General features: G+C 40.7%; 3 protein-coding genes across 6 annotated transcripts; 1 reads left to right on the top strand and 2 right to left on the bottom strand.

Moving 5' to 3' along the window:
- Positions 1 to 1146: 1146 nt before the first annotated feature.
- LOC122021816 (GDSL esterase/lipase At1g28600-like) lies at positions 1147 to 4788 on the bottom strand. 3 transcript variants are annotated; one of them, XM_042579979.1, is made up of 6 exons: positions 4535 to 4788; positions 4234 to 4449; positions 4016 to 4164; positions 3665 to 3941; positions 1373 to 1638; positions 1147 to 1304 (listed from the first exon to the last, which is right to left on the bottom strand). In XM_042579979.1, the coding sequence occupies exons 1-5, from the start codon at positions 4743 to 4745 to the stop codon at positions 1406 to 1408; spliced, it is 1086 nt and encodes a 361-aa protein (XP_042435913.1). In that variant the 5' UTR covers positions 4746 to 4788; the 3' UTR covers positions 1147 to 1304; positions 1373 to 1405. The 3 variants fall into 3 exon arrangements, with proteins under 3 accessions (XP_042435913.1, XP_042435912.1, XP_042435910.1); XM_042579978.1 differs by having other exon boundaries at positions 1147 to 1638; XM_042579976.1 differs by having other exon boundaries at positions 1147 to 1638; positions 4016 to 4449.
- Positions 4789 to 8092: 3304 nt separating this feature from the next.
- LOC122020512 (uncharacterized protein HI_0077-like) lies at positions 8093 to 10990 on the bottom strand. Its single transcript, XM_042578469.1, has 7 exons — positions 10607 to 10990; positions 10294 to 10535; positions 9328 to 9424; positions 8952 to 9135; positions 8774 to 8855; positions 8658 to 8703; positions 8093 to 8576 (listed from the first exon to the last, which is right to left on the bottom strand). Exons 1-7 carry the CDS (start codon positions 10988 to 10990, stop codon positions 8514 to 8516), a joined length of 1098 nt encoding a protein of 365 aa, XP_042434403.1. The 3' UTR covers positions 8093 to 8513.
- Positions 10991 to 11158: 168 nt separating this feature from the next.
- LOC122020511 (spermidine sinapoyl-CoA acyltransferase-like) lies at positions 11159 to 12610 on the top strand. 2 transcript variants are annotated; one of them, XM_042578468.1, is made up of 2 exons: positions 11159 to 11989; positions 12081 to 12610. In XM_042578468.1, exons 1-2 carry the CDS (start codon positions 11187 to 11189, stop codon positions 12571 to 12573), a joined length of 1296 nt encoding a protein of 431 aa, XP_042434402.1. In that variant the 5' UTR covers positions 11159 to 11186; the 3' UTR covers positions 12574 to 12610. The 2 variants fall into 2 exon arrangements, with proteins under 2 accessions (XP_042434402.1, XP_042434401.1); XM_042578467.1 differs by having other exon boundaries at positions 12057 to 12610.
- The last annotated feature ends 2518 nt before the right edge of the window (positions 12611 to 15128 follow it).

Raw genomic sequence — 15128 nt, 5'->3', positions numbered from 1 at the left:
ATAGATGGAGGGAAGGGAAAAATGCTGAATGTATGTTTGTATTTGGTGTTCATTCTTTGGATTACAAATTTAATTCATGCCAAATGCATGTTTTATAGTTACTTTTTCTTTGTTTTAAATTTTTGAGGTTGTGAATTGTGACTTGTAAGAATTGGCAATCCCTTTTTTACAAGTTAATTTGTTTAACAAATTTTTTATTTAATTTGTATTATTTAAAAAAAAATAAAAAATTAAGTGACGAGAATTGAAGATTCATACGTTCATGTGACAAAAGACGATTTACCCCATCATCCTTGTCAATCCGTCTCTAAATTAACACAGAGATAGAACAACACAGAGAAGATAAATCATGAGTGGTTATTCGTCTCAGTGTCCCCACCAACCCGTCCCTAAACACATAGGAGGTAAATCATGAGTAGCTACTAGTCATTAGTACAGATAGCTAAGGTATGGGAGAATGTATGCTCAGACACGTCAAATTTCAACCCAAGACCTCATGTAATAATACTTCATATTTCAACCATCACATCACACCGCCCCACCCGAGGGAACAAGATTCATACGTTCATGGTGGCAAAAAAACGAATACGTTCGCCCCCAATGTCCCCGTCAATCCGTTCCAGAGTCAACTAAAAGAAGGTAAATCACGAGCGACTACTAACCTTTGGAATAGTGACTAGCACATAAGAAAAACATTTACCTCGACTTTGTCGAGATTCGAATTCTATACCTCATGATGATAACACCTCATGCGCTAGTCACTAGACCCATCCGAGAGGACAAAATTAAGTTATGTGATAATGGGTGTGTAAATATGATGGAGTGTAAATGGTTCATGGAGCAATCTGTTTTTCAGCATAAAATAAAAAATAAAACAAACTGTTGATGGAATGAAAGTAATCAGTGGAACCATGATTTCCTCTTTACTATCAAAACTGGCACAAGAACTCAGTTGATCATACTTGGCTGCTGCCACAAGTAAGCCACCAAACTGATGAACTTCATTCTCCAATATGGAACTAGAATTTGTCCTTTTCAGAAACTATCACAAATATCTACCAGTAATCATTAATTTACCCAGCTCTAACAAAGTAAAGAATTGATCAGGATGAACAAATTGTACCCATGAATCGAAACAGAGATCCAATACGGAACTAGAATTTCTTTACCATCCAAACTGGTTCAAGAACTCAGTTGATGATACTTGGTTGCTGCCATTAGTAAGCCATGAACTTAGTACTCAAATATGGAACTAGAATTTGTCCTTGTCAGAAACACACTGATGGTCATTAATTTACCCAGCCCTAACAAAGTAAAGAATTGATCAGCATGAACAATTTGCGCCTATGAATCGAAACAAAGATTCAATCACCTCCTCTGACAAGAACAGTACGTTCGAGATTCTTTAGCTGGTGGGGGAACTCAAAATGGGAGGGTTGACATAGGGGCCATTGAGCCAACCCTGGGCGATGATGCGATGGGCAGTCTCGGTCATGTGGATTCCATCCCAGCTTACATGAGCAGATATGTCAGAGCACACGGTTGAGCCATTTTGGTCACACTTGGCCTGCAGATTGAAGTTGTAGTTCCCTGTTCCAGGAGCTCCGCAGCAAGTCCTCAAGGCTCCAGCAGTAAACCCTGTGGAGTTCCAAAGTGGGTTAAATAAGCAGAAGTACAGCCTTGGTTGTAGCATCTGTTTTGGACGGCAGTTTGATCCATGCAAAAAACGAAAACAAGGAAACCAAGACCAGGTTACCTCCGTTGGACTTGGAATATTGGTTCTCGAGGAACAAACAAAAGTAATTTCTTGACAGAAATGGTTATTGCTGAGTAGCATAAGATTAACACTAAAGTATTATGGTTTCTTCTGTCAATGCAATAGAAGATTTTTTTTAGATATTAAATCATATTATTGGTGTAATAAAATCAATGCAACCAATGAAATATGGCAATTTTCTTGTTATTGAATTACACTCCATTTCTCAATGAAAGCAAAAAGATGTCACTAGTATAGTAAAAATCTTAAGCACCTAGTGGATTGTCTCTTCTTATTGCATGTTCCCTTACCACCATTCTATCAAACAGTCTCATCTTATAGATATTGAAGCCCACTTGCTGTGTTTGTGGACTGAAAAGAAAGTAAAAAAAATAAAATTATGTATTTATTTTGTTGGGATGAGGAAAGAACAAATATTTAATTCTCATATCATATGGATAAGAACAGATATGATAAGAAAAACTAATAGTCTAAGATTTAGAACATGTAATATAGGAACCCTCACTCATAAATCAATAGAAGTAGTAGATACTATGATTAGGAGAAGAATTAATATGTTGTATGTACAAGAGACAAAATGGGTAAGTGAGAAGGTAAAGATGATAGAGAACTCGGATTTTAAGTTATGGTACACAAGAAAAAATAAAACAAAAAATGGAATAGGCATTGTTGTAGATAGTTCGATAAAGGATGAAGTTGTTGGAGTGGTTAGAAGAGGAAATAGAATTATAGCCCTTAAAATAATAGTGCCTCGAGCACATAATCAGAAGATTCGAGTTGCGGAGATGAGAATGTGTGGACATACGAGGATGGACAGAATAAGAAATGAGAGCATTTGAAAGAAAGTCGGAGTGACATCTATTGAGAGAAAACTCTGAAAGACACGTTTAAGATGGTATGGACATGCATTTAAAGTTTAGACGACCAATAAATGCTCTAATTAGGCGATATGAAACTATGACAAATACACATATCAAACGAGGAAGATCAAAGAAGACTTGGTTAGCAACGATAAAATAAGATAAAATTTATTTGAGTATAGATGATGATATAGTATAAAATAGAGTTCAATGACGTAAAAGGATCCGTATAGCTGATCCCACCTAGTGGGATAAGGCTTGGTTGTTGTTGTTGATGATGAGGAGGAAAGAATCTAATTCCATCAATTTTTCCATTTTATGTGTCCAAATTTGATGAAAATAAATGAAAATCAAGTTAAGCATATAATGGATGAAAATAAGTAAATAACATTATTTCTTTCTATAAATTATGTTAAAAAAACAAGAATAATGTAGAATGAAAAGGGGAAAGGTGAAAGGAACGGTGGTGAAAAGGGGAGGAGGGGAAGGAAAGAGGAAAACTTTCCAATATTTTGTTTACTCAAGAAGAGGTGATCCAGGAAAAAAACAAGAGTTTATGGCATAACTAGCCCTTTGACCATATTGTTACCAAGATATGCAAGATTAAACTACTATTTCCAACACTTTCACCCTTTAATCTTACTGAAATCAATAATACCTCCACTATTTGATCGCAAATTGCTGCTAAAAGCACGACATATATATCACTAATATCAGGATGCTTGTAGATTAATTGATGTAGAATTCATTCATGCAATAAAAGGTAAAAAAAAAAACATCATTCATTCATGTTGATCCTAGAGAATGCAATCAATCAAACACCTTGTGTATCACCATGAGAATTATTAAACAGCCTCAAAGTGAAATGGGCAAACCGACAGAGAATATCTTTTCCAATCCAACATTTTTAAAGCACCCCGTTGCATGGCACAAATAATGCAATTTAATGATTAAACACACTGACAATTTTACTATCAGAAAAGTGTCTCATGCCGACATGATTAATAATTGGAAGCACGAGACTCACCGTATTTGACAGGATTAATGACGAAGTCGAATAGCTGGGCGTAGAAGTCAGCATAACGAATTGATACAGCCGGGTACTTCTTCCGGAAGCGGTCCAGCTGCCGCCGGAGCGCCGCATTGTGGTACCATGACAGGGCGTTGAACCTTCTCAGGCAGCCGGTCCGGCGGCCGTACTCGGTTGGATCAGAGGACTGATAGAGCGTGAGATATAGGGGGAAGCAGCCAACCGGCAGCACCGAAGGAACGATGAGATCAACAGCGCCAAGGCCAATCAATCGCTGTTTCAGTCAACAATCCACTTCAATTTCAGGATCTGGAGCTTAGAGGGGAAAAAAAAACATATTTTGCTTACTTCAATGCCTTCGGCGACAGCTCGAGTGACATGGGGCACAAAGGACCTCACTTTAGTGATGGACCATCCACCGAAAAGCCCAGTGTTGTAGTCGTTGCCCCCGAACTCTCCGACGACCAGAAGGGATTTGCTCAGGAAATCCCTGCATTCTGCAAGAGGAATCTTACAGGAATCAAGAAGAGAGTTATCTGGGCGAAAGATAGCGCCAGTGGAGAGACCTTGGGGCGAGCCGCAAATGGAAGGCAGAAGCTTCTGGAACCGATCGATCTGCTCGTGGAGGGAGGCATTCACATGGAGCCCTTGGCTGAGGCCACGACGGTGGAAGAAATCGAAGGGCAAGGCCGGGGCAGCGATGAAGGCGAAGTTAGCGCCACTGTGGAAGCTCGCATTGCTGGCGGTGTTGGGCGGCAGGTGCGGCAGCCCGATCCCCTCGGCTACATGAAGACGAACGAAGAGAGAGAAAGAGAGAGGCATCAGAAAGGAGGGAAAGGGGGAGAAGGGGAGGGATTGGGGATTTACCGATGAAATCGATGACGAGGCGGCCATCGGAGCAGCGTCCGGTGTGGTGACCGAAGTATGTCATGCCATATGGGAGGCCGGCGAGGACGACGTTGCCGGTGTCGGAAAGGGAGTCGCCGAAGTTGAAAAGGGCATTGTAGCACTGGGCGGAGGCGAAATGGGAGTAGCAGCAGACGAGGAAGAGGAAGAAGGAGAAGGGGAGCTTATCCATTGCCGCCCCTGTTTTCTCAAGTGTTTTTTTTTTTTGGCTGTTCTTCTTATAAAATCTTTGTTTTGGCCGTCATTAATTTGTTAATTAATAACGTCCCGTGATTCGAGAACCTTTTTTCGAACCCGAGATTTTAAGTAAACTTTAATAAATTAATTCGGTGGGAGTAAGGGAGTGAGTGTTTGACTAACAGTTGATTCATAGGAGTAGACACGATCTTCAAGGGGAGTTAGGTAAACGCAGAAGTTCTGACTGATCATGACCTAGATAAAGATAGAAGTCCGTCAAGATTGACCTAGACAATACCAAAATATCTTCAATTTCTGACAGTAAAATTCTGTCCAAGTTCCTAGTCCTGCCTGTTCTGTATAATGGTCATTTTTCAAAACAAAACTACTCGTGATTTAACTCATTACAAATGACCATGAGATCGATTACGACTCGTCCATTGATCTAAAGATAGACAGATGAGAAATTTACGAGGAATGAACTCGTAATAAGAAGAAATCGTAAGAGAATGAATATTACATAATAAGAAGGTGTAGAGAAGTGATCTCACACAAGTGCATGTGATCGAAATAAGATTTTTTGCCAACCGTATGTAGTCGAGCAGTCGATCCGACGTATTTTGAATATTACTAATATTATTTTATCTTTACTATTTGTATATATTATCCTCATTAGGGATGCAAATGAATAGAGCTGATTCACGAATTTTTTGAGCCGATTCAAAAAAAATATATTCGATTCGTATTCGAAATTATCAAAATTATCAAATTTGTGCTAAACTTGAATATACTTGATAATTTTTTTGAGCCAAATTCGATTATTCACGAATCGTTCACAAGCTAAATTTGAATCCAATTTTAATTATTTTAACTTAAATATATTTCAATTAAAGTTCAAATAATTCGAATCGAAATTAAATTTAAGTTATTTTAAATTATAATTTAAATATGAGTTTCGAACCATTCAAATCAAGTTGGAACATGAATTTTATTTTGACTCGAGCTCGAGCTAAAAGTGTTTCTACTTTTAAGCTTCGAATCGAGTTCCAAATATCATTTACATTTTTCGAGCTCGAACTCAAATATCAATATTTTCATATTATTGAGACTCGTGAATAATACAACACAAATCAAATCGAATAATAAAACTATGAATCAAGTAACCAATCAAGTGTCGTCCCTTGGACTACCTAGTTGAAACGGTCATTTGTAAGGATTTTATCAAATATATCTAGGTGATAACTTAGCATTATTTTGTTACATCGTAGTCTCAAGGATAACACGGTATTCGAAAAAAATGATAAACCCAATTAACATCATTGACTAGCTTTGGGGGTGACCGACCCGACGTCATAGAATTTGTCCATCGATTATCAAGGTAAATCGGGAAATACACGTGGCGGATAACCCAGAAACCCAGCATCATTTGATTGCGCATCCCATTTGGAAGAAAAATTTCTACAAATACGCTATAACCGGAGATCAAACTGCAGATGACTGAGTGATAATATGGATATCTTACCACAACACCATAGCTCTAGGACAAGTGACACAGTATTTGAGATACATGCTAAGGAGGATACATTAGGGGAAAACTATACATAAGTCACAGAAGTCCCTTTCTAGATGCATCTTTGTGAAACAATAAAATCATGGATCTCACGAGATCTATCTTCTGTCCCCAAAATCTCTTGTCCCCGTCTCTCACTTGTTGCTCTAGCCCATTATCGGCGGCCTCCAGCAGCTGGCCGGATCAGACCTATACCTTAGGGGAATGTGAACCCAGAGGGATCGTTGTCGGCACGATCTACGCCAAAATCCGATCGGATCTGAACAAGCTTTCTTCTACCATCGATCTGAACTCTTGCTCAGATTCAACCGGATTCCAACACCGATCACACCGGCAACGATCCTCTTGGGTTCACCTTCCTCCCAAAATATAATTTTGATCGATCCGACCATCGGAAGCCACTAGCGATGGGCTGGAGGCGATGACTGAAACACGGGGACAGGAACAAAATGAAACAGAGGATCCTATTTCAGATCTCACAGGGATCATAGAAGCGACATTACAGTTGTCATAAGTTGACTTTGTTTGCTGATCACTACGTTGATCGGTTTTTTAAAATCACAACTGAAACTAGATTGCTATCTTCTGTTTTTTTCTTCTTCATCCTTTATTTGGAACTTAAGATTATAATAGTGAATTTATTGCAGGATTGAAAATAAGCGATAGGGGCGAATATCCCACGTTTAAAACTTTTTTTCTTTTATAAAAATCAAGATAGAGATTCCCAGTGGAAATAATAAAACACAAATAACTTTGTCGATTGCCTGGCACGTAGTGTCATCCCTTAGACCGTTTCAACAAGGTAGTTCAAGGATGACGCTTTGTCAGTTACTTGATTCATACTTCTTCTAAGACTACCATCAACATTTCTTTAAACTAGTGTGATCGTGCACACGTTGTATGTGTAATATAATAATATATAAATTATTTGGATCTTTAAAAATTCAAATTGTTTAAATTTTCTATTGTCACCCTTATAAACCAAGAATTAATTATTTGGATAAGATTCATAGACCAATATAATAGTGACGCTAACGGGTTTCCCTATGTAAAAAATTATTTTAATTTAATATTATACTTGTCTTAGTAAAAAAAAAACTAAGAAAAGTATATTTTTTAACATCGTTGGCCTAAAATATTTATAGAAGTTTATTCGATCATAGTGTTGTCAATTCTAAGATATGGAACTAAAGAGAACTATTTTTTTTTTTATATAAAACAACCAGAGAAAATTAATGATGAGAAAAATTCATAATAATACGTTGTAGCTGAATCTCGAACTCTAGATCACTGATTATTTCGTTTGTGAAATTACTAATAAATTTTGAAATTATTTTTAGTATAAATAGGAAAAAGGACATTAACGTAAATATATTTTAGGCTTCACCAAAATTAGTTAGTAAATTTTTTAAAAATAGAATATATAATCTCATAAGATATTGAGCTTTTAGACTGCCCATAGGCGATAAAATTTTTTACGAAACTAAATCAATCATCTTAAATTTGAGATTTGATTTGATGTTAGCTGATTAATCATTTTTAAATAGACAAGGCAACAACTGAATCATTTTAGCTGAGACTAAAACTCTGACTGAATGATATTTCAAACTTCGATTTCATCGGTCAACTGATAATTTGGATATGTGAAAAGAAATATGTGATTAGAGAAACAAACAAACCGTTAGAAATAGACGCTCTGACTCACAAACCAACCACCAGCTAGAGGTCCATAACTTCACTGATAGTTCAAACTCCCACTTGAACTACAGAAATGCTATTAGGGCATTCACATTGACATTAACGTGTGAACGCGTTAATGCTTTTTTTTATTTTTTCTTTTAATTTATAGGCATTAACTAGTTTAAAGAATTAAATGTGTTAATACTATAGTACAACTAAAATATATCCACGTCGCTCCAAGTATAACGGCATTGTGGATGTCCTAAGGAAACAAGTCATGACAAAGATTGATAAGAATGGATGCACTGACAAGCAGAGGTCATTAAAACTTGTAATGATAAAAAAAAACACTGGAGGCATTTAAATAATAATAATGGCTTAAATGGACTAAAAACCAATATATTTATCAACAAAAAGAAAACCGCAAAATATTGTTAAAGTAGTATTAAACAATTCAACTACACAAAGGAGGAAGTTAAAAAATGCATAAATCAATTCACTCACAAGTCACAATTAGCAGTTCATTTCTGAGTTGTTCCTCTCCAGAGCTATGATGGAAGACAGCCTATCATGGACCTGTAAACAAGTTTAAAACTTGTCATGAGTACGCGTAGTTTCAATAATAGAAACAAAAACGGAATTTTGTGTGTTTCTTGCCTCTGAGAGTTTAGCCCTTCCTTCTTGCTTTTCTGCACCATCATACCTAAAGCAAAATTAGTTTTAGCTATTGCAACTGTGAAGTCGAAGTCTAACTCGAAGATGAGATATCGAACCAGTCGCGAGGAATCCCAACTTTGTCGCGAGCTGTGTGGTTGAAGGGACCTTTCAGCTCCACGCCGTACTCCTCCAGCAGGTCTTTAAAGTGTAATCGAAATTTAAAAAAAAAAAAGGTTTAATCTGATGTGCAGTAGATTTACATTTAGATGAGCAAAACAACATGCTTTTATTTACCCTTGAAAGTAGCACATGGAGTTCTGTCCATCTTTTTGCAAACATGGAGGAACCAGTAGAGTCCAACCGCAACATGTGCCATTTCTTCCTCAGCGATCTTAGTGACTATGTATGATGTTCTTAAATCTCCAAAACCTACCAACTTTTGGACAAGTCTTGGTCCTGCATCAAGACCTCTGGCTTCCTGAAAAAGGTTTCACTTGGGATCAACCATTAGATGCACTTGAATGAAATGTGTATCAGGAAGTCTTGATCAAGAGACATGTGGACTGAACAAACTTTCATGAAGGGTCAAGCTTCAAAGCAGAAAGGGGAAATCTGATGAGCAACATAAGTGAAACGGAAAAAAAAACCCAACATGAAAAGCTGGAAACACCTGCACTAAAGGGATCACTGCCAAGCGAGCAGCAACATCTTCAGAGGATTTCTCACACTCCCTCCATAAGAAATTGTGAGCCGGCATATCCCCATAGCTGTTCATTGTCAACGTAGGTAATTGTTTGACAACAAATAGGCAGAGAAATGACTTAATTGTAGTGGCAGCAAGTCATTCTTAACTAAAACTCAGTCATTAGGATTCTTAAACTATCAAAGCAAAATTGACTGGTAGCTTGATATTAACCATGAAGTAAACAAGGAGAAGCCTCATTCTTGAATCAAGAACACATGCCCACTGGAAAATGGAATGTACAGATTTCGCATACAAGATGCAACATAGAAGAGAGAGGTTAATAATTATGGTTAAGCCTCAATCAAATCACCGCGAGAATATTTCTACTGCACACTATATTGGGACAAGAGCTGAGTGAAAGAAATTGCATTTGACCTATAGTTGATAGTAATGTTAAGTATAGCTACTGATTCTATTCTTTAACAAAAATGCAATGACTTTGGATACGCCATTAAGCTATGGTCTGTATACAATCTCATTCTCATCAAAAGTATAATTGTCATGTTGTGGTGCACTACTAATGACTTTTGGGATGTAGCCTAAAATTAGCAATGTGAATCAAGACATTTTAGCAGCACATTGCAGTTGCTTGTGTAATTTAAACAATTGATCAAAATATGTGTAAACAAACGGCTGAATTGATGCATACATTACAAGAAAACATAAACTCACTGATTATATGAATAAAAAGGTCAACATATTCCCCCACTAAATTCAAATATGATAATGCATTCGAACACTTCTCTTCCTAAATCAATCTGCCTTCATTTTGCATTTTACAATTCACAGTGAAGTTAAATAAAAAAAAGCAATCGTATATTCAAAATCCCATAATAACATGAAGAAAATTTGCTAAAGGATTTCTTTGGTATGTACGCATTCAATCAATACCTGAAGCCGAGCTCATTGAGCCTCTGAGAGCACCAGGAGAAATGCCGGCTTTCATCATCGGCAACGCGAGCAAAGTCAGCAAAAAATTCATCACCAAGCTCCTCCCTCAACGGCGAGAAGCGAACCACAGTATCCCACGCCAGGTCGATGGCGTTAAGTTCGACGTGGGCTAAATTGTGAAGCATGTAGGCGTTGAGAGGCAATCCTGCACTCTTGTGTGAAGGAATCTCCTTGGGCGGCACCTACAAACAGCCGATAGAAAAACAGTGACAACCAAAATAAGTATCAAAAAGAGAAGAATTATTGTTCTTACCAGAAGGGGCTTCTCTGGCCGGGCAGGGCGGGCAGGGGGGACGGCGGAACCAACGGGAATCTCGCGGCGGCACCAACGAGAGTACGCGAGATGGGAGAGGCGGGACTTGGTGAGGGGATCGGCAGTGGAGAGGACCGTGGCGGCGCACTCGGAGAGAGAGGACGCCGGCATGGCGATGGGATCGTGTGGAGGGGAAGGCGACGGACCGTGGCTTCCCCAGGAGCGGCTCTCATTGGGCGGAGCGTCGCGCCAGGAACGGAGGCCGGGCCACGGTCGCACCTGCGAAGGGGCGGGGGCGACGGTGCCGAAGCTGAGGGCGCGGACGAAGAAGAGGTTGCGAGCGGCGAAGCAGCGAGGACGCAGGCGGAGCACCACCTGCGGCATCGCCGTGTCGCCGATACTTCTTCAGTGATGATTAGGGTTGACGGTTCATATGGATCAGTTGGCGATTTAAATCGCACTAAGCCGGAAGAAACCGGGTTCAATGTTACCTACTCCCTTAGCCGGCCATGGCTCTGCAACCTCCACGTAGACTCGGCGTCTGTTATTAAAAGCTCTGGCGCTCGGCGAATTCTTGGACATGAAGATGAACGTCGAGATCTTGAGCACCGCCATCGTCTACCCATCTTCACCATCCTTCCAGCCGCTTCCCCTCCCCCTTTCCCACCTCGACACCGACCGCATCCTCCACCTCCCCTTCCGCACCCTCCGCCTCTACGCCCACGACGCCGCCGACAGCTTCGCCTCCGCCCTCCCCGCTGCTCTCGCTCTTTATTTTCCACTAGCCCTCCCCCTGCGCCACCGCCCCTCCGACTCCCGCCTCCAAGTCGACGACGCCCCTCTCGCCGGCGTGTCCCTCACCCGCGCCGCCTCCCCTCTCACCCTCTCCGACCTCCGTGCCGCCCAACCGGGCGCACTCCTGCTCTACCAGTTCGCCCCTGATCCGACCGCCGGCGAGGCGCTCGCCCGTCCGCTCTCCATCCAGCTGACGGCGCTCGCCTGCGGGGGTCTCGCCGTCGGTATGTGCGTCCACCACGCCCTCTGCGACGGCGCCGGCGCCACCCAGTTCCTCAGCACCGTCGCGGGGTTGGCCCGGGGATCGGGACCTCCAACCGTGTCACCGGTGTGGGCCCGGGCGGAACTGCTCGGACCGAGGACCCCGCCCCGGATGGAGGCTCCTCTGCTTCGCGAAGTCTTGGGGTTTGACGACAACGTGACCATCGACGGGATCTACGACAGGGAGGCGAAAACAGGGTCTTTGGTGAGGGAGTGCTTTCCTGTGAGCGAAGAGCACTTGAACCGCTTCAGAAATCAGCTCGCCGAGGAGGCTTCCATGAGCTTTACCTCATTCGAGGCCTTGAGCGCTTACATATGGCGTGCCAGGTTCGTCTCCTTCTTCATTTCCGTGATCGAGATTGTCGATGCACTATCGATTAACTTTACCATACAGAATCAAAGCAAGTGGAATTCGTAGTGATGCAGTGGTAAAGCTTGTGTACTCCATGAACATAGTGAAACTCCTCGATCCTGAGCTTCCTCGAGGCTACTGGGGCAATGTCTGCGTCCCGGTGTACGTCCACCTCGCTGCCGGCGAACTAATCGAGCAACCAGTGTGGAAGACGGCAAAACTAATCAAGGAGAGCAAGAACGGCGTCAGCGACGAGTACGTGAGGTCCTACGTTGACTTTCAGGAGCTTCATTACGCCGACGGGATCACCGCCGGAGATCGCGTGAGTGCCTTCACCGATTGGAGGCACTTAGTCCACCGCGACGCCGACTTCGGCCTGGGCGGCCCGGTGAGCGTGATGCCGCTCACCTGGAGGCTGCTCGGCAGCTCGGAGCCCTGCTTCTTCTTGCCCGGTGACATGGGGAACGAAACAGAGAAGAATGCATTCAAGGTGGTTGTATCACTGCCGGAGAAGGCGATGCAGGGATTGAAACAGAGCATGAAGGTGTTTGCAAGCTAATAATATTAAATTTAATAATAAAAATGAACTTTTTATATTTCCTCGAAAAAAACACACACGCTGGTTCCACTTATTTTCACGATGAACACTTTTTATTTTATCTCGATAAATATTTCCAATCCCGTGATGAGAGATGGAATACCAGAAGTCGAAGAACTACGGGAATCGCGGGTAAATACGGAGGGAAATCGTCAACAATCGGGCTTGCCCCGACGATACCGACTCCATACGATTAAGTTAGGCACGAAGAGAGAGAGAGAGCAAAATATAATGTGCGTGTTGTCTCCATCAATTGTTTCATGGTCACGCAAAAAATAAATTAGAGATGATTATTAATTTTTAAAATAATTATTAATATATGAGAAAGATATTTACTTTGATTTATATTATGTTTTGAATCTCATTATTTTTTTTTTATAGTAATATCTTATATACTAGTTACTAGATTATTCTAAGGGGATAATATCGACTTGTACATGTATTAACAGAGAGTTACCTCTTTGATAATATCTCTTGTAATTTTTAATACCAGAACAATTAGTACATACAAATCCCAAATCTAACTAGATAGAAATTCTAGCACCAATTTATCTAAATCCACATCTATGGTGGAAGTGAACAAGAGTCTTTACCTAACTTCCTCTTCTCCGATGATGGCAGCAAGTTTTCTAACAGCAAGGTTTTCAGTCGTGTGTCAACAGGAAATTCTTCAACTTTGGATCAACAGTGACTAGGTATTAAGGTAAGGTGTAGAGCATTTGATATATGCTATAGGTCATGATTTTGATTCAATTATTTTAGATAGATGATGATGTGTATATTAATTCTTGTGGGAAGAATGATGGTAATATGATTAGGGTTTTGCCCTAATTTAGAGTTAGAGATTTTATTTAGCTATTTAGAAAAATTGTAGCTAAATAAAATGTATTTCTATTCGTGACACCGGACTTTGACGCGAGACGAGTATCTCGACGTCGTATTTGGACCGGTTCAGACTTTTCGATTTGGAGGCGGGTACTTTAACTTTATGTCATTTTGATATGCATAATAATGTCTTTAACAAATAGCAACGATTGTGTTTTCTTATTTGTTTCGGTTGATCACTACCTGATCTGTTACATGCTTGTTTGTTTATTTACTATGCACATTATGTTAGTATTTATCTAATTATACATACTTATAGAGGTAGTGACACAACTATGTTATTTGTTAAGTTCAGGACCTAGGGTTTTTGATACCTTATTTGATCTGTGTACCTTTGATTTGATTCATTGTCCTATGGTACACAATTTATATTTATGTATGAATATTGCTATGCTGTTCAGGATATTGTCATGTTTAGTGTCATGCATCATCTCGCATGATTGTATGTTGTGCGATAGTTTGCTCTATTATTGTCGAGCACATCGCCAGTTACATATATCTGTACACACCACCACTCATGGGTTAGTGGTATATCAGACAGGTGTGTGGCAGTTCTGCTGTTTGGCTCCGTTGGTCTGGTGACTCAGCGTGATAGCCGGCAGATGGTTATGCTCTGTTTGGCTCCGCTGGTTTAGTGTAGCAGCGTGGTAGCCGGCAGGCAGTTGGACTCTGTTTGGCTCCGTTGGTCCGCTCATGGGTAGTGTGACGCAGCGTGGTAGCCGACAGAGATTCCTCCCCGTCATCGTGTACCGGGAGATGAGAGCATTGAGCTCCCCCATTTATGATTTAGGGTAGGAGGATAGGTGTACTCCGACAACATCCCGTCCACTCGATCACTCATCAGGAGCAGTGATGGCAAAGTGCACGGTTGTCACAGCCCTACTCACTCGGTCTCACCATTGTGTATGAGATGGTTGACTGACGTCAGGGGTGACCATGACATTTGCATCATATGCATGATGCATTTATTGCTTGTGTTTGCTGCATTTACTTGCTGCATTTATATGGATGCATATGATTGACATGCATACAGGATTTATGACACTCTCGGTCTGACGACCTTGTTGTACTTGTACCTTGGTCCTGGTTAGTACATTTTTCTCCTGCTTTATTCAGTTGCATTTATCCTTTTTGTATCAGGAGACTGTACGCATGATTAGTGTTGGATGTTATTTTCTTTATTATGCATATCAGTTGATACACACTGAGTGTTGGACTCACACCCTCCTCCGTTGTTATTTTCAGGTTGACGTTGTTCGGAGGGTTCAGTCGCTAGTCCCCTGTAGTCCACGAGGATGTTTATTTGTCTTTTGGTGTTCTTTACTAGACTATGTTGAGACTTGTTCTATTTTGATACACTTGGATCTTATATGGATTTTTATTTGTCGATGGGTTTGGATTGGATATGTTTTACTACATGCCTGCCTAGACGACAGAAGAGGTGAGTTGATGTTATCGTCGGATTTGAGCTTTATGGGTGTAGTGGAGTAGGACATCGGTTTTGTGCTTTATAGGTGTAGTTGAGTAGGGTTGTTTTTGAGTCTTATTATTATTGTGCTAGTTTGTTAACTATTAAACTGCGTGGATGTCTGTGTGTTGTGCTTATATTATTGTTATTGTTCCGGCCGTGT

Source organism: Zingiber officinale, chromosome 9A (genome assembly GCF_018446385.1).
Source record: "Zingiber officinale cultivar Zhangliang chromosome 9A, Zo_v1.1, whole genome shotgun sequence".
NCBI lineage: Eukaryota > Viridiplantae > Streptophyta > Magnoliopsida > Zingiberales > Zingiberaceae > Zingiber > Zingiber officinale.
This window is presented reverse-complemented; position numbering and strand designations above follow the sequence as displayed.